This window comes from Pan troglodytes, chromosome 10 (assembly GCF_028858775.2).
Source record: "Pan troglodytes isolate AG18354 chromosome 10, NHGRI_mPanTro3-v2.0_pri, whole genome shotgun sequence".
NCBI classification, from domain to species: Eukaryota; Metazoa; Chordata; class Mammalia; order Primates; family Hominidae; genus Pan; species Pan troglodytes.
In genome coordinates, this window is record NC_072408.2 from 20,232,515 (window position 1) to 20,254,384 (window position 21,870).

The window sequence follows — 21,870 nt, forward strand, 5'->3', positions numbered from 1 at the left end:
TTCATCCATGTCCCTACAAAGGGCATAAACTCGTCCTTTTTTATGGCTGCATAGTATTCCATGGTGTATATGTGCCACATTTTCTTAATCCAGTCTATCACTGATGGACATTTGGGTTGGTTCCAAGTCTTTGCTATTATAAATAGTGCCGCAATAAACATATGTGTGCATGTGTCTTTATAGCAGCATGATTTGTAATCCTTTGGGTATCTACCCAGTAATGGGATGGCTGGGTCAAATGGTATGTCTAGGTCTAGATTCTTGAGGAATCGGATGGGTGGCATTCTTTATGAAGGAAATAATAGGGTACATTTCTCAGAAGGGATGAAAAGGTGGGATCCAGAGAGGAGCCTATGCCCCCTTGTTCACTGGGAAGTCCCTGGCGTGACTGTCCAGAAGGGAACCACAGTCCAATCTGAATAGCCTTGGTGGGCTATTTCTAGAAGTGACCCTGACCCTGTGTGCTGTTGGCGCCTTCTCATGTTAAACCACTCTCCTAAGGGCTCCTGGGACAATATTTAATAACACTTTTACTGGGTACCTACTGTGTGGATGCAGGACACTGTCCCAGGCAGTGTGGAGGACTTCTGTGCTATATGACAAAGCACTCAGGGGTGCTTCTGTCTTCCCATCTGTGACTTCCAGAACAATTCGCGTGTACCATGGAAAGTTGAGCCACAGTCACACTACCGTTAATTTGTTCACCTCCATTTCTCCAATTTCCAGACCAATAACTAGATGTATCAGACCCTTAAGGTCGGGAAGTGTATTTTACTCTTCTTTTTATCTCCATGGTTTAGCCCAGAACCTGGCACAGAAAGTATCAGTAAAGAAGGGAATTCTGGATGTGTGAGATGTGGGGTGGGTGAAACAAGATGGAGCTGTAGAGGAAAAGAGAGCAGTGGCACCCAGGAATCTCTTAGGACTTAAAGATAACCCTTATTCATAGCCTTATTCATAGCCTCTAAAAACCATGCTCAAGAGACGGACATTGGCTTAAGCACATGTTGATAATCAGCAGACGTGTAAGGTAGGGCTCAAGCCTACTCCCCAAACCCTCTTAACTCCTAGCACTGCTCTTCCTCTACAGATGACCTAACTGCTTCTTTCAGCTCCTGGCTGGCCCCTCGTTGAAATCCCTTGTTCCGCAGCTCGGAGTAGAAGTCGACTCCCTCAGAGACAGAGTGGATGGGCTGATTATGATACTGGTGGTAGCTGGTCAAAGGACCCGCGGTGGGGGCTGCACTTGACAGCCGCCGAGGGAAACACTGATGGTGATGTGGTAGGCAGTTCGGGTTTTCCTTGAAGCTCTTACTATGCTTGCACTTGAACTCCAGCACCATCCTGGTGTACGTGTTGAAGGTGGTGACAGCCGATGCCATGCAGCAGGTGAAGGAGAGCCAGGCCATGCTAGGGACAAATGCACAAAAAGATTGGACAGTAAGAATAGGACTTTCTTGAGAGAAAAATGCCATGACGTCTTCCTACTAGTGGACTAGCTTATTGCCTTGTAGGGATTTAGGGACTTTCCACCATGTTTCAGGTAAAGAACTGTGGGAAGAGAACTTACTGGTTTCTAAAAAGAGAATGACTCATGTAGTCCTAGTATCAGACAAGGAGCTTAATGGATTTGTTTTCACTGAATTGATGAGTTGCCGGTGCCATGCCCTTTTCTATCTGGTGTGCCTATTGTGTGTGTATGTCTGTGCGTATTTGGACTCCTGTTTCCCAAGCTGCAGTGACCCTTGTAAAATCTCCAAGATTCCCCAGGCCTGAAGCTGAGCTGTATGCAGTGGACATAACCTACTGCATACCCTCCCTCTCCCACCCCAACACACACACACACGCCCTGCCAAAGATGTCCCCCCACTCAGATGCTGGGAGGAATCATCCCTCTTCCATCTTCCTTTGTTTTGAACTTAGCAGTCTTAGGGTCCACAAAGGTGAGCCTCTGAAAGTCATTCAGGAAAACATTTACTACAAATCAGGAGGTATTATAGGTTGTACTAGTGGAATTTGCTTCATATGGAAACAGTGTGGTTTTGGCTTAAGGGAGTTTGTAATGGATGGGAGAGGAGCTGGAGATTAAGAGAATGTGGATGGATTCAAGAAAGGAAAAGAAGACATTAGGCAACCATATTAAACACATTCCTGAAAACTTGGAAAGTCAAATCCCTAAATCTCCCTGTGGTTCTGGGAAGCTCAGGAAACAGGAAGTTTTGTGAGATTAGGGAGGGATTTCATGAGGCCAAGTGATGGTTAAAGCCAGGTCACATGCAGGCACTGTGTGTTCATATCTGCTGCCTCTGACAAATGCAGTAGGTTCAGTCTGGGGTGCTTCTGGGAGTTGACTAATGGGCGTTGCCTAGCCTGAGCTCCACAGCCGTTAATGCCAAGAATGGCCTGAAGACAGACAAAAGGTGAGAAATGCTGGATCTGGGAGCTGCATTGAGCTGATGCCCTGGCTGGTGTAGTAGACTCAGACTCCCAAATTATTAGCACAGATTGTACCACAGGAAAGGGGATAGGGCCTCACAACAGACGTGCAGGCTTCCTTCCCCGAATGGAAACTTGAGCCCATCACTGTGTCTTTTCAGTGCTCTCAAAGTACTTAGCACTTAGACAGTAAATATCAGTACAAGTTGGCAACTTGCTGTGAATAAAGAGTGCTCCTTAAGGGAGAAAGTAAGAGCTCTCAAAGATAATATTTAACTTGAATGTGTTGCTTTGTGATGGTTGCTGTCGCTCTCTTTTTAAGAGAACTCTAAAATGACTGACCCCTTAGTTCTTTAAGGGTTAGAGAATGACCCTAGGGTAGTGAAGTTTTATTTCCAACACGGTTCAGTAGAATAAAAATGGATATAGAAGGAAGTGAAGAGGAGAGGAGTAAGCCATTTACAGAGAATGCAATTCAATCCAAATTTCAAAGCGATTTCTCTATTTCTCTGTTCTCTAATACCTTGAATCATAAAAAAAAGAAAAAAAAAAGAGCACATTTCTATAAGGCCTACAGAATCAGTCTTGTTTCCCCAGGGTGACAAATATACCAGGTAAAGAGGCAACTGCCACAGCTGATGAGCAGGAAAACTGGACAAAATAGCATCCTCCCAATACACACTCGAGGAATCCTTCCTGTACCCCCTCAGAAGGCAGGGAAGAATGGATGTGTCCTGATGATGCAGCCCTGTGTGGTTGACAGGTTCTTGGGATGAGGGATGAAGAGAAGGCAGGGCTTCACCGAATAAGCATCTAGCTGAGGGCAGAAAATCTCGTGAAGGTTGGCTGGGGCTACAAAGGTTCAGGAGATGACAGCACTTACTAGAAGGCCCAGCCATAATTCCAAACATGTGGTCTCCAGTCTTCCGGACCCAAGTTGGCAGTCGCCTGGAAGACTTGTGAATACATCATGTGGGCCACCATCCCCAGGAGACCTAAGGAGGAAACAGGAAGGCAGAGCCCTTAGAGAAAGGCTTTCATGCCATCTGCCAGGAGTACGATTTTGGATCACCCTTCTTGCAGTCAGGCGCAGCCTCTGTTGGAGTAGCCCATTACCCTATGCCACCACATTTCCCGAAGACTAATTCACAATGGGGGCTTCTCCTTAAATACACATCTTTGCAATAGGTGACCCCAGACTGTAGGCTGAGAGCTATGGAAAAAGTCTGAGTCAAGGCTGCACCCAAGGCCACTGCACACCACCCCTACTCCTTCCCACCCACACCCCAATGTTGGCTTAATTCTTCATCTTATATGTGCATCTTTCACTTTATCCAATGGAGACTGGTCTTGAAAACTGTGTGTATGTCACAACTGAAAAGTAACCCAAACAATAGATTTTACATATTGAGAAAGCTTGCAAATAAAGGAACCTAGAGGTAAATCATTTTGTAAAGTACACGGTGATCCAATATACAATTTTGTATGTTACTTCACTTTAAAATTAAAGATGCCTGCCTCCATTCTTTAAAGAGCCTTTGGGCTCCTCCCCTTCAGGGCAAAGACTGAAGCCCTCCAGCTAGGGCTTCAAAAGTGGCCAGGGCCAACCACCCTCTCTCACTCCGGGAGCAACTCACCTGACAGGACAGAGGAAACAGCAGCAAAGGCGCTCAGTTTGAGCCCACAGGCAGGGTTCCCAGTGAGTAGCAAGTCCGTTAGTAGCAGGAGGAAGCTGATGAATTGAAGTCCGATGTAGGTGATCTGCGTTGCCAGGGATAACCATAGGATTTCTGCCAGAAACCAGAGGAAGAGGGAGCGCTCACCCTGACAGTTAAAAAACTGAACAAGCGGTGAGCATAGGATGCCTATTAGGAGTTAAGACCCTAGCAGCATCTGAGAAGGGGAGAATGAGGCACAGTTGAAACCAGGGAGGAACATTACTTCATTTCTAGTCCTTTGACGTCACTAACAGCTCCCACTCCATAACCAATATATACCCAAGTAAGCTTGACTGACTGTAAATACTGTTGGGGAGATTTGAGAAGAAATCATTGAATTTTCATAAATCCTGCAGGGAAATAATGTTGCTCTAGTTATCATTTTTTGTCTCTCTTTTTCCTCATTTAATTTTGGGGTGGTTCCCTCCCTGCCTCCCTTCTTCACTCTTTTCCTTTCATTTTACCAAATGATAATAATAATAGTGGAGAAAAAGGAGGAAAAAGCTAAGCCTTCCTACATGGTTACTTGGCAACAAGAGTAGGTTAGCACTGTTGGTGGTTTTCTATTTGTGAATCTTATTTATCCCTGCTGTTCTGTTTTTGCATTCCTGCATATGAATGAAAGTCAGCTCAAGGAGGAATTTGTGTCACCCTGTGGGGCTCAGAAGAGAAAAGTGGGAGATCACAGTGCAGTTTAGATCCGGAGAGGCCCAAGTCAATGGTAACTACTGTAAATTCCTTATCAGACACATACTTGCCACAAAAACCCAAGGGAGGGGAGGGGAGGGAAGCCTTCTCCATCAACCGCTTCCCTCCAAATCGGAGAGTGGGGTGACATGGGCCTTGCAACGTGGCAAATTCCAGTAGTCCTTTCTCACCTCTCTCGGCTGGTGGTGTAAGTTCAATGAAACTTCGGCACCTCTCCCCTGAAACATACAAGGTACAACGTCATGGAGCTACTCCCTGGGATGGTTGGAATGAAAACCTTCCCCACCCCATAACTGGTACTGCTCCCTCTGCTCTGACAGCACCTGCCCCGCATAGAGCAGGAAAGCAGGAAAGAATGCCTGGGTGAATGAATGGCACAGCCAAGAGTCAGCCCAGGTGAATTTCTCTCTTCAATCTCTGATAATGCAGAAGATGTTTCCATGAGAGCACCTACATAGCTTAATGTTCCCATTTCCCGTGTCCAGAAGAGTTAATGATCTTAGTGTTAACTAATACCTTTTGCTGCCGCTGTACCACTGGACCGAAGCGCTCTAAATTGTTTCCAGGACTGGGGATGGAGCAGTGCTAAGTGGCACAATAATAAATATAAATGTAAATACACACATTTTAAAAATTCCTCTTCCATCTCCCTTTTAGCTGAAATAGGGAGAAGTAGCAGATATCAAATTGTTCATGATTCTGGGCATTAGAAGAACTTTAGTACCAGGTGCTTTCTTCCCAGGCCACAGTCACCTTTCAGTGCTCTTGGGCAGGGAAGAGGAGGTGTCTTCAGCTCATTCCTCCAAACCTGAGGAACACACATCGACCAGCACCTGCCTGCTTTGCTAGTGTGCACTGAGGGGCAGGAGACCTGGCAGATCTGCCTTCAGCTCCTTGAGGGCTCTCTTACATGATCAGTTACCCTGGCTGGCTGGCTTTGGTTCCCCCACTTTTAAATGGTAGCGGTAATACTTAGAATGAGAAAATACTCTGGGGCCAGGAAGAGGCTGTAAGATGATCTGCTGTGATGCTTTCATCTCACAAATGAGCAAATCAAGACCTATAGAAACGAAGTTATAGGCTGGGCATGGTGGCTCATGTCTGTAATCTCAGCACTTTGGGAGGCCGAGGTGGGCAGATCACCTGAGGTCGGGAGTTCAAGACCAGCCTGACCAACATGGAGAAACCCTGTCTCTCTAAAAATACAAAATTAGCCGGGTATGGTGGCACATGCCTGTAATCCCAGCTACTTGGGAGGCTGAGGCAATAGAATCGCTTGAACCTGAGAGGCAGAGGTTGTGGTGAGCCAAGATCACACCATTGCACTCCAGCCTGGGCAACAAGAGCGAAACTCCATATCAAAAGAAAAAAGAAATGAAGTTATTTGTATGAGGTCACAGTTGAGCAGAGCTAGGGCTTTCCTACAATATTCCTCTCCCTTCGTTTTGTTTCTGAACAACAATTCTAGCTCCCTAGACCAGAAATTCTCATAATGTGAAAGGTCTAAATGAAACTTGTAAGGTTAATTCTGTTTTTAACATGCTATTTTGAACCAACAAGTCTACTACAGAGGGAGGAAGTGAAAATCCAGAGGACTTTCAACCTTATTAAAAGGGGCTCCTATAGAGAAGGACACTGGACAGAGGTGGAAGGTTCTGTGCTGGGAGAAGGGAGTGAGGCCCACTGGGGTGTGGGCAGTGCTGCACTTCCAGGGCAACGCCAGCCCTAAGCGGGCCTACCTGATTTCCATGCCTGCATTAGATCCCTTGCCCGCCCTGACCCCATTGCTCTTATATCCCAGAATGTAGGCTACCTGGTTCTTCCACAGTTTCCTCACAGGATAGCCACATGCCACTCCGGAAGCTCCGGAAGGAGAACCGGTCATCCCCAGTCTCCCAGTTGTATTGTACCACCTCCTGGGTGGATGTGTTGGTATCTCCATCCAGGGACACTGGCATGTCAAAGCACTTGGCTGCCAGACCTTTCTCGCACAGGGGCTTGGGCACCTTCTGTGTGCCCACAAACCAGTAGTTGCTGAGCAGGGATGTTGTGGAGAAGCTGAGTGATAGCATGCTGAGGATGGCAGATAGGAGTGTCCGCTGGCCAGAGAAGGCCTTCGCGAGCTCCATCTGTAATAGACAAGCACAAGTGGAAGGGAAGGGAGCAGGGGAGCTTGACTCAGAGCCGCCTCGGAGATGTGGCCATCCTTCCCTGCGCTCCCTCCGCTCAAGCCGTACTCCTCCAAGGCAGATAGGCACAACCCGCCTCTGACAGTTTTCTCCAGGGGCCTCATGGAAGCCCCGCTTCAGGAGTGGTCTGCAGCAAGCACTCTGAGAGTGTCAGAAAACCATACGCCCAAATGGGGGCCTCAGAAGCAGCTCTCTCTGACATTCTCCTGTCCTCCTGTCTCAGTCCCACTCTTTCCCAAGGCTAGCCACAGAAACTAGAATCCCTCTTCCTCAAGGTGGGTTGTAGAAACCAGAGTCCCTTTCCCCAGAGCCAGCCATAAAACCTAAAAATATTACTCTAACTTTCCCTCTGCCTTCCCATGTCCAAACTGGCCCTAAAGAAGTTATCTGACCTAGCTTGTGTGACTGTAGGTCATAAGACTCCCATTCCAGAGAGGGTCCTGCCCCACACCCAGAAGGAAGAAATGCACGCTCAGAGAGGCCAAGGAGAAGCAGCCCTTGCTGGGTTTCCCCACTCAATCTATTAACATTATTAGATCAGGCCAGATGCAGTGGCTCATGCCTGTAATCCTAGCACCGTAATCCCTTCCAGAGGTGGGAGGATCGCTTGAGTTCAGGAATTCATGACCAGCCTGGGTAACATAGTGAGACCCTGTCTCTACGGAAAATAAAAAAATTAGCCGGGCATGGTGGCGCGCGCCTGTAGTCCCAGCTACTTTTGAGGCTGAGGTGGGAGGATCACCTGAGCCCAGGAGGTTGAGGCTGCAGTGAGCCATGATCACGCCACTGCACTCCAGTCTGGGCAACAGGGCTATCTGTCTCTAAAAAATAAATAACAATAATAGATCATGGCCTTGATGTCCAATCATATTTCTATGTGACTGTCCATACTTTGTTGAACCTAAGCATAAAAATAGACAATTTTCCCTTCATCTTTGTGGCTTCATTCTGAAGGTTCCCACGTCACGTGAAACTACGATCAAATAAACTTGAATGTTTTTTCTCCTATTAATCTGCCTCTTATCAGTGGTTTTCAGTGAACCTTCGGAGGGCAAAGGGAAAGTTTTCCCCTGGCTTTTACACAACACAGGGATGATGCATCTTTAAGTTGAACCTTACACAGATCCAACTACAGAAAAGTGGTGATTTGCATAGATTGAATGACAGGGGCTGGCCTCTGGGCATGATATGCAGGAATACACAGAAGTAGGATAAAGGTGATCCACCAGACAGGACAAATTAGAATGAGGAATGCAGAAGTCAGAATGAATTGGATGTGAATATGTTAAAATCTTCCATTTCTGCCTCAAATGGTGAGAGTGGAATCAACATAGCCTCCAGCCGGCAAATCCTAGGGAGGATGTATGTGTGTGTGTGTACCTTTATGGCGAGTGCCATAATGACCCCACCAACAAACAGCAGGGGGATCATTCTGAGTAGCAGTGATGGATCTGCCAGCAGCCACTACCTGGAGTTCTTGGACCAGCAGATTGAGCGAGAGACAGAGAAGGTGGATTGCTGCAAATTTAATACCACTGCTGGCCAGGCCCTGTCTACTGAAGTCCTGCCCCTTCTGAGGCTCACCCCAAGTCCCAACTGCTTCAGGGAGGTCCCCTAACCAGCACCTTCCATGGGAAGTGAGGCTTGGAAGGGCTTCAAGGACTGTGGTGTGTGCCTTCTTAATAGTACTCTTTTCACATTTATTTTTGGTCATGTCTTATCTTCCCTCCAAGATTTCAAGCTGCCATTAGGTAGCAAAAACGTGTCTTTGTGATTTTTATCTTTCCCACAGCAACTAGCACAGTATTTTACACATTAGACACTCAATACTAAACTGCTGCGTAAATTGAGGGTGTTCTGAATAAGCATCAGATAGCAATAACCTCAGTCAGAGGATATATAAACTTTTCCTTTTTTTTTTTATTGAGACGGAGTGTCACTATTGTTGCCCGGGCTGGAGTGCAATGGCACAATCTCGGCTCACTGCAACCTCCACTTCCTGGGTTCAAGAGATTCTCCTGCCTCAGCCTCCCGAGTAGCTGGGATTACAGGCGCCTGCCACCATGCCTGGCTAATTTTTTTTTGTATTTTTAGTAGAGACGGGGTTTCACCATATTGGCCAGGCTGGTCTTAAACTCCTGATCTTAGGTGATCTGCCCGCCTTGGCCTCCCAAAGTGCTGGGATTACAGGCGTTAAGCCACCACGCCTGGCCGGTTATATAAGCTTTTAACTTTATGTAAAATAATATTAATACATATAAATATATAATTATATAATTAATAATTGACAAGGCAATTGATAACTTCTGGAAAAGTTTTATGTAAAGTCTAAACTTTATATAAAAGTTTAGAAAAAAGAATTGGGAGCATTCCAAATGCTCTTTGTGATAATCGTTTTTGGCTTTGTCTTCACTGACAGGTAGTAGCACTGACTTGCTGAAGCATTTGCTATTGTAACAAAGTGAGCTATTGGTGTCCTTTTCCCTGCATTACAGATTCCTCTGAAAGGAGTCATAGCAATGAGTATTAAACTGGAAATCTCCGGGGGAAGCAGATGGATGCTTTGGGGCCTGGAGGATAAAAGAGGGCAGTGAACCTACTGGGATGTGGGGCTATTGAAACCTTTGGAGAGGAGATGGGGCTTATGGTTCTGGGAGAGGTAGCAGTCGGGCCCAGCTTCCATCCACTGCCACAGAGACAATAGAGTTTCAAATGCGAGGTGGCTGTGTGGTGCCTGTGTAGGCTGGACACCAGGTTTGGTGTCCACAGAGCCATGGGTAGGGTGTCGGCAGCCAAGCCCTTGGTCAGTGGAGAGGAACCTGGAGGGCCGTGTCTTCCAGCCTGGTGCAGAAGTGCCTGCCTCACGGTGGGGACATAGGGGAGGCTGCCGAAAGAACTGAAGCTCCAGATGGCTCTGGCAGGAGCCCCTACTCTCCATGTCATTTTCAGCCTAAGAGAAGAGGAGGGAAGCTAAAATATGACTGGTATTAGACGGCCAACTTTGCTGAGTGGTGGCTTGGAGCCAGATTTAATTGGACTTAGAGAAGTAATTTGGCAAGTCTCTCACTTTGTGTTAGAGCAGTTTATACAGTTATATTAATGCACACTGAACAGAAAAGAAGCCCATGGTTAGTTGCTGACAGACGCTTCTTAAAGTAAACCTTCTTGAGCTTTCCAGGGGATCCTTCATATCAGAATTAATCACACTTAAATCTGCTTAGCTTAAGAGCCATAAATAAAACCATAGCTAAATGGACAGGTCCATAAATTTCCCTCCCTTATCACACCCAGCTTACTGTTTCTACATTTAAGAGAGAACTTTACCTGAGAAATGAAACAATTTGTTCTTCAGAATTTCCAGGGACTAAGACAGTGCATATCACAAAGTGCTTATTATTTATGGCAATAAGAAATACACAAAGATCATATGTATGTAAAACCAATATGTAAAACATGATAAAGACAACTTCTGAAAAGCAATCTGCTAATATGATTTTACTTTTAAAGGCACTCAACAAATTAACTCTGCCAAGAATTGTCAGTTCTTGCAAGACTCTGGGTGACCTTGACTAAGGACAAAAAATCTGCAGCATCTGGCAGGAGGAAAGGTTTTCTGTTGCTAGACACTGAAGTCACGTGTTGCCCAGTTCCCCTTTCCTAAAATGTTTTCATCTTGGTTTTAGTTATGAAAATCCTATGGGTTTTAGTCATCATTCTCTTACTGTGAGTCATCCTTTCTAATAATTCTTACATTGCTTGAATAAGAAATGGACTTCCAGGTAAAACATCTTCACTAACTATTTGGTGTAAAGACTGACCTAAAGACTTAGGCAATTCTAACTTTTGTGACCTCAGCATTCATTTTTCAACAATCACTTTCATTCTGGTTTGGAAATTTGTCTATTATCACGTCAGATTTTAACCCCACACTCAATCCATTTCAAGTTATACTTGCAAGATTTTTACTCCACATTCAATCCACTTCAAGTTATATATATTTGCAAGTTATTCTCGGGGTTATTCAGAAATAAGAAAGAATAACGAACCCCATACTAAGATACACCCACTTTGTGGCACCAAGGTGACAACCAATTTAAGGAAGAGGCAATTTGAGAAACAGAATAAAAAAGAGCTTGGACTGAAGCTCAAAGAGGTTCCTTCCAGAAGGAGTGTCCACCAGGGAGAGACACAAGGAACCTCATTCAAAAATCATCTTCTTGATATCGAATGATCATCTCATTCAAGAATTTTCAAGAATTATCTCCAACACCTATAGTACCATGCCCTTTGTCACATACTTTACTCCTTTCCCCAAACATGCCTTTTCCTGCTAGGATCCGGATACCTCTTGAATTGGAAGAACAAATCTAATTTTGCAATGGTTTCCATAAAGTGATCCTGAAGAAGCAATGGCCATAAGAACAACTCTATCTTTGTGTATGCAACAGATCCCATGCCAAGGTGACTGTTTACTCTCTAGAAAAGGGACAGAGTGGTTTCTCTAACACTTGGGCCCTTAGATCATTAGGAAGTGCGTAGGCGCCAATGTATAATCAGTAACCCTTACATCAACATATATTAACAGAGTAACCCAGAATTAGCATAGGCTAGGAAGGACAACAGATCGATGAGGCAGGTGCACTTCTTAAAAGAGCCAGGTACAAAATAGCTGTAGACTGCATCCTTTGAGCAGTAAGGGGGGAAGCCGGTTACCTTGGCCATGGTCAGCGTCTTGCAGCTTGTCTGGAAGAACCGAAGGATGCCATCTGCACTCCAAGTCCCTTTGGTTTAATGTTGCAAGAATGCAAACTGTCTTCCTACCCTCCTCCCTCTCCTCCTACCCCTCCCCTTCTATCTCATATTCTTTGGAGTGCCTCATGATTAAATGCTGCCTTACAGGGAACACGGGCATTTAATAATTGACAAGGCAATCAGGGCCCAGCTGTTCTGGGAGATTACACCAGAGAGCTTGCCAATGGGGATCTGGGATTAAGCACAAAGAAGCAAGGACCTGCAATTTGCAGAGGAAATTTTCTTTAAAAAGTAAATGATGGTTTAGTTTCCACTGCCTGCCATTCCCTAGGTAACTGGTGTGAATGGATTGGGCTTGGATTTATGGCAGACATGAAGATATGGCAGGTCACCATCACTGCAGAAGTTTACCTTCCCTCGAGTAGGGTTTCCCATCCCTTTGAAGAAACTCTATTCTCTGCAATGTCGGGGCCTCATGGAGCCATGAACAGGAAATAGCTTCCTTGTTCCATGGGTGGTCTCCACCTTCCAGTTAGAACATTAGAATAAGTACTATTGCCGGGCGCGGTGGATCACGCCTGTAATCCCAGCACTTTGGGAGGCCGAGGCGGGCGGATCACAAGGTCAGGAGATTGAGACCATCCTGGCTAACATGCTGAAATCCCGTCTCTACTAAAAACACAAAAAAATTAGCCGGGCGTGGTGGCGGGTGCCTGTAGTCCCAGCTACTCGGGAGGCTGAGGCAGGAGAATGGTGTGAACCTGGAAGGCAGAGCTTGCAGTGAGCCGAGACTGTGCCACTGCACTCCAGCCTGGGTGACAGAGCGAGACTCCGTCTCAAAAAAAAAAAAAAAAAAAAAAAAAGAATAAGTACTATTAAGTATCTCCCTCTACACATGGAATGCTGAGTGAGAATGTTGGCTGGGGATGTGGCAAAGATGCAGACAGAATAGGATTGGAGATAAATGAATTCCAGGATCTGGAATGCCATGGTTATTTACCATTCCTCTCCCAACCTTCAGGCAAAGGAATGACAATATTTTATATTTCAAAAAAGAGTTTCTAAAACGCTGAAAAAGTAATCTAAGAAACCAGTAAGGAGTCGTTTGCATATCTTCTTGCCACCAGTCAGCCAGAAGTACAAGTTGTTCTTTCTCTCCTCAAAATTGTACAAATAGCTGGGCGCGATGGTTCATGCCTGCAATCCCAGCACTTTGGGAGGCCGAGGCAGGTGGATCACTTGAGGTCAGGAGTTCGAGACCAGCTTGGTCAACATAGTGACACCCTGTCTCTACTTAAAAATACAAAAAAATTAGCCAGGCATTGTGGCAGGCACCTGTAATCCCAACTACTTGGGAGGCTGAGCAGGAGAATCTCTTGAACCTGGGAGATGGAGGTTGCAGTGAGCCGAGATTGTGCCACTGCACTCCAACCTGGGCCACAGAACGAGACTCCATCTTAAAAAAAAAAAAAAAGTGCAAATTAATTGGGACACCAATGTTGAAAGAGATTCTGCCGCTGTTTGTGAGTCCCTAAACCCTGCATGGACTTTCATCCTCCAAGCCTTTGCTGATGCTCTTCCTTCGGCCTGGACTGCCTTCAATCTCTTTTTACCTGGTGAATTGCCTGCCTTTCAACGAAATTAGTCTAAAAAGTCATCCACTCTTTGAAAATGTTTCTTTTCTCCCTAGGACAGACAGCTCCCTCCTCATGATCCTTGTCACACTATATCTCTCTTGCAACACTTAATTTTTTTTAAAAATTTTAATAGAGACAGGGTCTCAGTATGTTGTCCAGGCTGGTCTCGAACTCCTGGGCTCAAGCAATCCTCCCACCTTGGCCTCCCAAAGTGCTGGGATTACAGGTGTGAGCCACTGCACCCGGCCTTCTCACAACACTTTCTGTATTCCATTATAACTACTGCATTTGTCTGAAATGTAACTTCCTCAAAGGTCTCACTTTCATTTTAGAGCAGTCGTTCTCAGTTCTGATGGAGTATCAGAACAATCTTTGGAAGTTTGGAAAATATGCCGATTCCTGGACCCACCCTGAGATTTCATAGTAGTTCTGGGTGAGGCCCAGGAATTGGTAATTTTAGAAAGTTCTTAATATATACCCAGGGAATTCATGTAAAATGGCACCTGTTCAACTCATTTTGGGCTTACATTTAATAAAACCCTCTGTATCCCCCCCGGCCCTTCCTCCCCCTCTTCCAGACTAGCCATGAGGTCATGTTTTTCCCATTCTATATTTGTGCAGTTCGTTTAGGGAATCAAAGGCAGGTTCTTCTGAACTTAATTGTTTGAATTAGTCCGCGTTCTAGCCAAATGAGTTGCTTCGGATCCTGCTTTTGTCACCTGTAATGTCTGCTCTCCTCAGACTGATGTTAACAAGCAAATTTGATAAACATGTGCCATGTTCAGGTACATTTTCTGCATCGCCCAAACAACCCTTTATTTGTTGTGACAGAACTCACTCTCCTTTGGAAGGAGAAGCGGGAATTTTGTGTTCTTTGTTTTTTTTTTTTTTACGGTTGCATTGGCGGTTGGTTTCCTGGCTAGTAGTTTCATCACAACGCTGGGTGGCGCTATCTCCTCGTCGTTTCCGCTTCCGTCACGTGCTTCCCCCACCAGTCGGCAAAATGTGGGTGGAGGTGGCTGCTCCTCCCCATAGGATCCTTTTATTTATTTATTTTTAATTTGGCATCCTCCCTGCCTGCTAATCTACAGAATGCCGTGTGTCAGCTCTATGGAATTCAGGGCTCAGGCTGAACTTTGGGGCATCCAGCCACTCCCTATAGGAGTCTTGTAGGATTGTTTCCTGTAGCCCTTTTTTTTTTTTTTTTTTTTTTGTGCGGCCAGTTCCAGCTTCAGTGACTCAGTAGATCCTCAAATACTTCCCATGGGAAATACAACTCCACGGTATCAGAAAATACAGTTAGCCAATGTTTCCTGATGAGTTTTGTGCACATTTTTCTTGATTGTATCTTCATTCCCTTTCCACCCCAGAACAGTGAACAATTATTTTCCCCTCTCTGTGCTTACACCCTTCAAATACTTGCAGACACTTCTCATAGCCCGCTTGAGTCACTGTTTGGCACGGCCTGATGTCTTTGGTTTTTATTGCCTCTGCTCATAAACCGCACCCCCTGTGCCTTAATGCCTGAAGTTCGCCTTCTCCAGGGAAATGGGGATGGGAGTGGCAGACTCTTAAGTGTGTTATATGAGGAGGCTCAGGGGTGGATTTAGAGTGAAGCTAATGAAACTTCAGCTTCCATGTCCCCTACTCACTCCACCTCTTCTAAAACCTTGTTACCTAATTTACACTTGTAATTGTGTACTCTTTTTCTTAAAGAGGGCCTCCAAAATTATATTATTTTAGGCCTCCACAAAGCCTGGGTCCACCCCTTAGGAGGCTGTGCATTTTGTGTGTGTACTTGGCTGCCTGGCTGCTGAATGTGACCAGTCTTGATCTCCCCCTCCCCAAGGACCCTGGGCCACAACGTCTAATTTCCTCTTTTTGACAAAACATGGGTTTCTCTGCCTGGCCACAAACATCAGAGCCCAGCATCCCACTCACTTCCTTTCATTGTAATTTGGGCATGTTAATATTTTTTTCTTCCCTTTCCTCTCTTAGAACAGAAGAAGTAATTGCTAGTCAATGTGACATAAATATAATTAGGTTCGGCTCAGAAGCTCATGACTCAGCACAGACACGAAGATTCCACACCTAAAAATGGTATTTAGCTCTGGCATGTTGGACTGTGACTATTCCAAGATGACCTCCGCAGGAATATATATGCACTTCACCATTTATGACACCACAAGGCCAACAGTGGGGACTAACCCATATTTGCTGAGGTCCTCAGTCACTGTTCCCTGTACTGGACAAAACCACATTTACTAGGCTGTGCATCAAGAGAAAACAGTGGTGTTGGGGCACCTACACATACTTCGTAAATGGGAATGCAATTTATTGTTTTGTGAGTTCACTGCAGGTTAGAGGTGATTAAATGACAAGCGTGAATGCTGAGCTGGAGAGCAGGTTATATACCACACCACTTCTCTAATGCCAAGGCCTGGGGCTAAGGGATCCGGTGTTTTTGTTTGTTTGTTTGTTTTTTCTTCATGTCATCCATATTGGCATCTTCCCGGGAAGGTTTGTTTGCCCTCCCTGGCAGGAGTATCTCTGTCCTCCCAGGAGCTAGATTTCTGACCCACGCGCCATTAGCTCCCTTCTGTTACTCAGTAGACAAAGGCTGGAGTGGGTTGTAAATGTTTCGGCTATCGCCGGTCTGATGACCATGCATGCCCCTGGCCCTGTTCTTTGCTTCTGCATGTCCTAGCATGTGCCTCTCTCGTGTAACTCATCACATGGCTTACTTGTCTGTCATGCTCATTTGACTTTAAGTTGCTTGATATAGTAGCAGCTATGTTTTATTCATTGTTGATCCTCAGAGCCTAGCAGTGTTTTAACATCTATGAATGAATGAATGAATGAATGAATGAGATTTGTAATGCAAAAAGGCTTATGGATACAATTAGAAATCCTGAATGAAGATGTGAATAAAGAAGTGTGTCCAAACAGCCTTCTGTTGCTAAAGGAAACAGGACGCTTCTGGATTCACATATGTAAGAGCAGCGAGAAGCTACAAAGGAAGCCCTGGGTCCACAGGCACACCCTAAGCCTTTCCAGGCAGATACACCCAGAATTTCATCAAACAGATTCTCTGCCAATCCATTTCCTCTCACCTGTGGAAACATTCCTGCTTTTAAATGAGCAAAGCCCAGAAAACAGTGATGATCTCATGAAATAGTATATTATCTTTAGTGCACAGAGATCAGGAGACAAACAGATTGCTCAAAAACTAGTGACAGATTGGAAATGTTATGTCCTTTTCCAAGCTGGGTGGTCCCCTACTGATTAGAGCCATTTTGGATGATGTATCTCCAAACTTCTGAGCTTTTGCTGCTCTAACTGCAATGTTTACATCAGTGCCTGACCTTATACTCTTTCACTGATGAAGACAAAGATGGTCTTCACACGGGACATTTTCACATTTGTTTCCCAGCCCGGAAGGGAAGAGTAATGCCACCAAAATGCCCGTGCTTAGTGTTCAAAATGACTACATCACTGTAGGACACTTAGCTCCGGGATTTATTCTCAGCTGTAACCACGTTTAAGGGGCCACATCACCTCAAATGGTCGCACAATCAAATGACTCTAGTCTTCCTAACGTACGTCCCGAGTTTTGGGAACACTTCAATTCAGTGGGAAGGGCCCTGGAAAAGCGTTTCGGGGCCTCGTTCTCGTCTTTCCCTTTCCGCCTTTTAATGGAATTGTTTGAGGACTTTTGCTAATGCAGTCATTTCCAGGAGAGGAAGCCGCCTTTCTTCCAGGCCCCAAGCAGCTGGAGTGAATCAGAGGGGCAGCCACATCTGCACATCCTGTGGGGCAATCGCTCACGCGCGGGTGACGGCGCCAGCAGGCCGGCTGGGGCCGGGGGCTCTTGGGGACCGCGGGGCGGGGCGGGGGCGTAACGGGTGGGGCCTCTCGGGGGTGCCTGGGCCGCGCCATCTCCACTTCCGAGCGCGCCCTCCCACCCTGATGAGTAACGCGCCGTCTCTCCCGTTTACTACGGCGCCCGGTCGCCTAGCAACGGGGCGCGTTACCGCGGCGACAGGCCGGGCGTGTTTGGCATTGTTTGCGAGGCCCCGCCCCACGGCCGCCAACCACCCATGGCTTCCTGACCGGGTGGGGCGGGGGTACCCGGGCTGTTTCTTCCTCTGGGTCTTCCTCCGTCGGTTGAGAACGGTGTCCCGGGGGCCCTCCCAGAGAGCGGGGACTGCCAGGGCAGGCCAGGGACCCGGCCAGCCGCGGAGGGCGGGGCCACATGTGTCCCGGAGCTGGGCCGGGGCGCTAGGCCACCTGAGGCGCGGCCCCTCTGCCGCCTGGCGAGGCTGCGCGGGAGGGCGGAGAGACTGGGTAGTCGGAGGGATTCCTTACACCCAGGCCGGTGGGCCAGGGCTCGGGATGTGTCGGGCTGCTGGAGTCCAAAGTCAGGCATTTCCCTGCCTCTGCCCGGTAAAGCTATGGGTCCCAGGCTCCCGTTCTAAGGGAAGGGGATGTCTGCGTCTCATTGGGAGGACCCCAGGGCGGGACTTCTCCACCCAGACCCCTCAGCAGATCCGAGTTCTATTTACGACCCAATGCACGACTGCACTGAGGATTTTGGCCAAGTTACTTAACCTCCCAGAGGGTTAAATTTACCCTCAGGGGTAAATGAGGGCAAAGAGTTGTCCTTCTTAGTTCTGTGAAAATCGAAAACAGGTAGAAGAAGAGTGCCTCTAAGCAGAAACGAAGGGGAAGTGCACCTGTGCTACCAGCAGACACCTTGCTAGACCCTTCAGACATCTTCCTTAATCCTCACAACCAGCGTGAAAGAGACGTGGCATCCCCATTCTACAAGTGAGGGTTCCGATTCGGAGGGTTTGACTTGCTGAAGGCCACAAAGCTAGTAAATGGTAAAGTCAACACTGGCAATCTTTGAGGACTGTTCGCCTGACTCATCACCAGGCTGCCGCTCAGTAAAAGCCAAGGCACAGTCACCTTTAACAAAATGTACAGATTGCAGGCCAGATTTATGGGACCTCCTGTAGATTGAGGCAATGGATTAAGTGTACTTTATACTTCTCAGGTACATATTAGCAACCAGACGCTCCCATATTCCCTCTGTGTCTCTCCTGGAAAACCACTGATAAAGAACAATAATAAAATTTATTCTAAGCCATGACTGGCTTTTTCTGTCATGTTCACATCCACTTCTTTGTCATCTATTCACTTGGGGCTGCTTCTGAATTAGGGAAGCTGCCTGAACCCACACTCCGATGGCTCTTCAGAACCACCAGCTCAGCTCTGCAGTCCCAGAAGTGCCTCTTAAGTTATCCTGTTCTTTCCTTTGAGATCCTAACTTCCAGCTGGTCAACAACATACCACATTGCTCCCTGTGTTGGAGTGTATGTACGTGTGTGTGTGTTTGTGTATGTGCTAGTTTGCTGGCTAATTGCAAGCTTCATTTTTCTCTCCTGAGAAAGGCAAGATATCTGAGAATGAACACCATTTGTTTTTTTAAGTAATCCTTAGAGCTGAAAGTTGGGAGGCTGGTCGTTTCTGAATGTAGGTCAAATGCTAAACAAGCCGCAACTTCTCTGCAGAGTGTGAGAGTCTTCCTGGTCTGGAAGGATCCCTGAAGACTCTGCTGGATTCTCTGAGACCAGAAAGAGCTTGACTGTGTGTTGTCCTTCCCAGTTCCAGATCAGAGCTGCCTTCCAGCAGGACCTTGGGGATGCCCCACTGTTCTCTGGCATAGAGCTTGATGTCTGCTCTTTCAGCTCACTGGGGTGACACACAGCTCTATTGTTGCCACCACTACTGGGCCTTTACCAGGCTCCAGATTTTGGCAACAGGAATAATGCAGATGAAAGGAAAAAAGGAGAGGCATAGGGAGCCCTGGGAACAGAAAGGAGAAGGAAGATGATGAGACAAGGGAAGAAGAAATGGAAGTTTTAATGAAGGAAGATGAAAAGGTAATAGGCCAAGGTATGGACATACCAGTTTTATCTATGAAAACTGGGCTGAGAGACACATTTTCATTCCATTTTGTAGAACCCTATAGTGCATTTCCAAGCTCTTTACTGTGACCATGTGAAATACATGAAATTGATGAGTTAGTGTAACCTGTGTTACAAATCCAGCAGTAAAGGTATGTGTATGAGATGTTCATGAGATTTCAAAATCACTGTACCTACCTCCTGGGTGAGGCAAACATTTTGAGTCAGTTGAGAGGGATCGCTCATTCACTCTTGGAGCGGGAAGGCAGAGAAGTTTCAGTTTATCTTCTGTTCTGTCTCAATCAGTTGGGTAGAATGAGTGTTTAGCGTGAGGATGAATCAGGTCCCCTCTTGCCAGCAGAGGGGTAAGGTGGTGTGTGGTGGATTGGAGAGGATGTCCTGAGGGCCAGACACCAGCCAGGGCGGGGTTGGGTGACCCGTGGGGTTTATTCTGTGATGTCACAATGGCAGTCAGGGGTCTCCCTGTTGCTCCCTCAGCCTCCTCCCGTAAGGATTGGGGGGGGTCATGCTGGGTACCTACCAGTGGCTGGATGTCTTCTGAGGTCGTCCAGATCAGTGCTTATCTTATTGTGCATAAGATTCACCTGGGGAACTTAGTCAAGTGCAGATCCTGACTTAGTCAAGTGCAGAGTCTGGGATGGCTCTCACGTGAGTCCAGCCAGACCACACTGAGTTGTGAGACTCTAGACCAGTGCTGTCAAAGCAAAATGCAATGTGGGCAGCATATGTCATTTAAAATTTTCTAGTAGCCACATTAAAAAAAGTAAATTGGACACACATACTGTGATACAGCAATCATATGTTATACAATACTATGTTTAAAATGTAGCCCTCCCCAAACAATAAAGTTGGGTTTAATGAAAAATATTTTATGCTACTTTCATTTTAAAATTAAAATTTAGTGAATTCAAATTACATAAAATTAGAAATTCAGTTGCTCGGTTGCACTATCCATATCATAAGGGCTCCACAGCCACACATGGCAAGTAGCTACTGTATTGGATGGCACAACTCAAGGCCATTCCCTGAAAAGGTAACAATGTACAGAAATTACCATTCTAAAGGGCTAGTATCTGGAAACCCAGCAAACATTCACTAACATCATTTTAATGAATACATAATTAGTGTTTGGGGACTGTTAATATGGAGGCATAACTCTCGGAGACTGGAAGAGGGCCTCATCCAGGATTCCAGCTAACAGTCTGGATGGGGCCCTCTGCCCTGTGAAACCTGTCACACTCAGTCCTCCTCTGAGCTTTTGCCAGGGTTCCCCTCACTGGGATCCCTTCCTTCTCCTTGCTGCCCTGCCTAAATCTTACACAACCTCAGGGCACATGATTCCAGTCTCACTACCTTGTGGCTCTAGCCCTCCTTACTCCCCATTTCCTCTGTGCTCATACAGCATGCCTGCTTTGCTTTTGGTGTGTTAGTCTGTTTCTCTTGTGAAATTCTAAGCTGCTTGAGGACAGAATCTGGTTTTTTACTTCTATCGTGCTTAATATAGTGCCAAGGGCATAGTAGCTACTCAAGAAATATTTATTATTTTATTTAATGACCTAAACTACCTAAGGAAGTATCTAAGAGAGAACATCGGATCTCGAAGTGCCAATAACTTGACCAATGGAACAACATGCCTTATTTTTGGCACATCTTAAATTATCAAGATGTCCGTTATAAGTTAATTTATAAATTTAATACAAATAACCATGAGTATTTTAAAAGACCAACACAAGTTGATATTAAAGTTTATATGGGAAAAAAATACACAAGACTAGCTAGGAAAACCCTGAAAAGGAAGAGCTCTGAGGTGGTGCCAGCCCTAACTGATATAAAGCATACTACAAAGCCTCTATGATTAAAACAACATGGCACATGTATACATATGTAACAAACCCGCACGTTGTGCACATGTACGCTAGAACTTAAAGTATATTAAAAAAACAAAAAAAAAAAACAAAAAAAACAATGTGGTACTGGTGCATGACTAGACAAACAGGCCAATGGAAGAGAACAGAAAGTCTAGAGATAAACACAGCTATGTATAGACTTCCAGTATAGGACAAAGGTGATATCTGTAATCACTGGGGCACAGATGATTTTTTTAAGAAATGTTGTTGGGATAAACTAGATAGCCATTTAGAAAAATATAAATTATATTTATTTAAAAATCATATACAAGAATAAACTCTAGATGGACTAGAGATCTGAATTTTAAAAATGAGATTATGGCCGGATGCATAATCCCAGCATGTCAGGAGGCCGAGGCAGGAGGATAACTTGAGCCCAGGAGTTCAAGACCAGCCTGGGCAACACAGTGAAACCTTATTGCTATGAAAAGTACAAAAATTAGCTGGGCGAGGTTGTGAGCGCTTGTAGTCCCAGCTACTTGGGAGACCGAGGTGGGAGGATTGCTTGAGCCCGGGAAGTTGAGGCTGCA

The 21,870-nt window shown here is 45.9% G+C and overlaps 2 protein-coding genes and 1 long non-coding RNA gene across 5 annotated transcripts in view; 2 read left to right on the plus strand and 1 right to left on the minus strand.

Annotated features, from left to right (window-relative positions):
- Positions 1 to 21,870, plus strand: part of FAM234B (family with sequence similarity 234 member B) — a 92,954-nt gene that overhangs the window by 39,269 nt on the left and 31,815 nt on the right. The gene's annotated exons all lie outside the window — the stretch shown is intronic.
- On the minus strand, positions 992 to 19,873 carry GSG1 (germ cell associated 1). Of its 3 annotated transcripts, none has more exons than XM_009424882.5 (7): positions 19,611 to 19,873; positions 6,676 to 6,991; positions 5,379 to 5,447; positions 4,909 to 5,080; positions 4,074 to 4,226; positions 3,320 to 3,431; positions 992 to 1,410 (listed from the first exon to the last, which is right to left on the minus strand). In XM_009424882.5, exons 1-7 carry the CDS (start codon positions 19,656 to 19,658, stop codon positions 1,315 to 1,317), a joined length of 966 nt encoding a protein of 321 aa, XP_009423157.1. In that variant the 5' UTR covers positions 19,659 to 19,873; the 3' UTR covers positions 992 to 1,314. The 3 variants fall into 3 exon arrangements, with proteins under 3 accessions (XP_009423157.1, XP_001156010.3, XP_054520070.1); XM_001156010.8 differs by having other exon boundaries at positions 5,033 to 5,080; positions 19,611 to 19,867; XM_054664095.2 differs by lacking the exons at positions 992 to 1,410; positions 3,320 to 3,431; positions 4,074 to 4,226; ... (1 more) ...; positions 5,379 to 5,447; positions 6,676 to 6,991 and adding an exon at positions 18,561 to 19,311 and having other exon boundaries at positions 19,611 to 19,813.
- Positions 17,803 to 18,592, plus strand: LOC134807466 (uncharacterized). The gene is made up of 2 exons (XR_010147985.1): positions 17,803 to 17,886; positions 18,133 to 18,592. It is a non-coding gene; the product is annotated as an uncharacterized LOC134807466 (long non-coding RNA).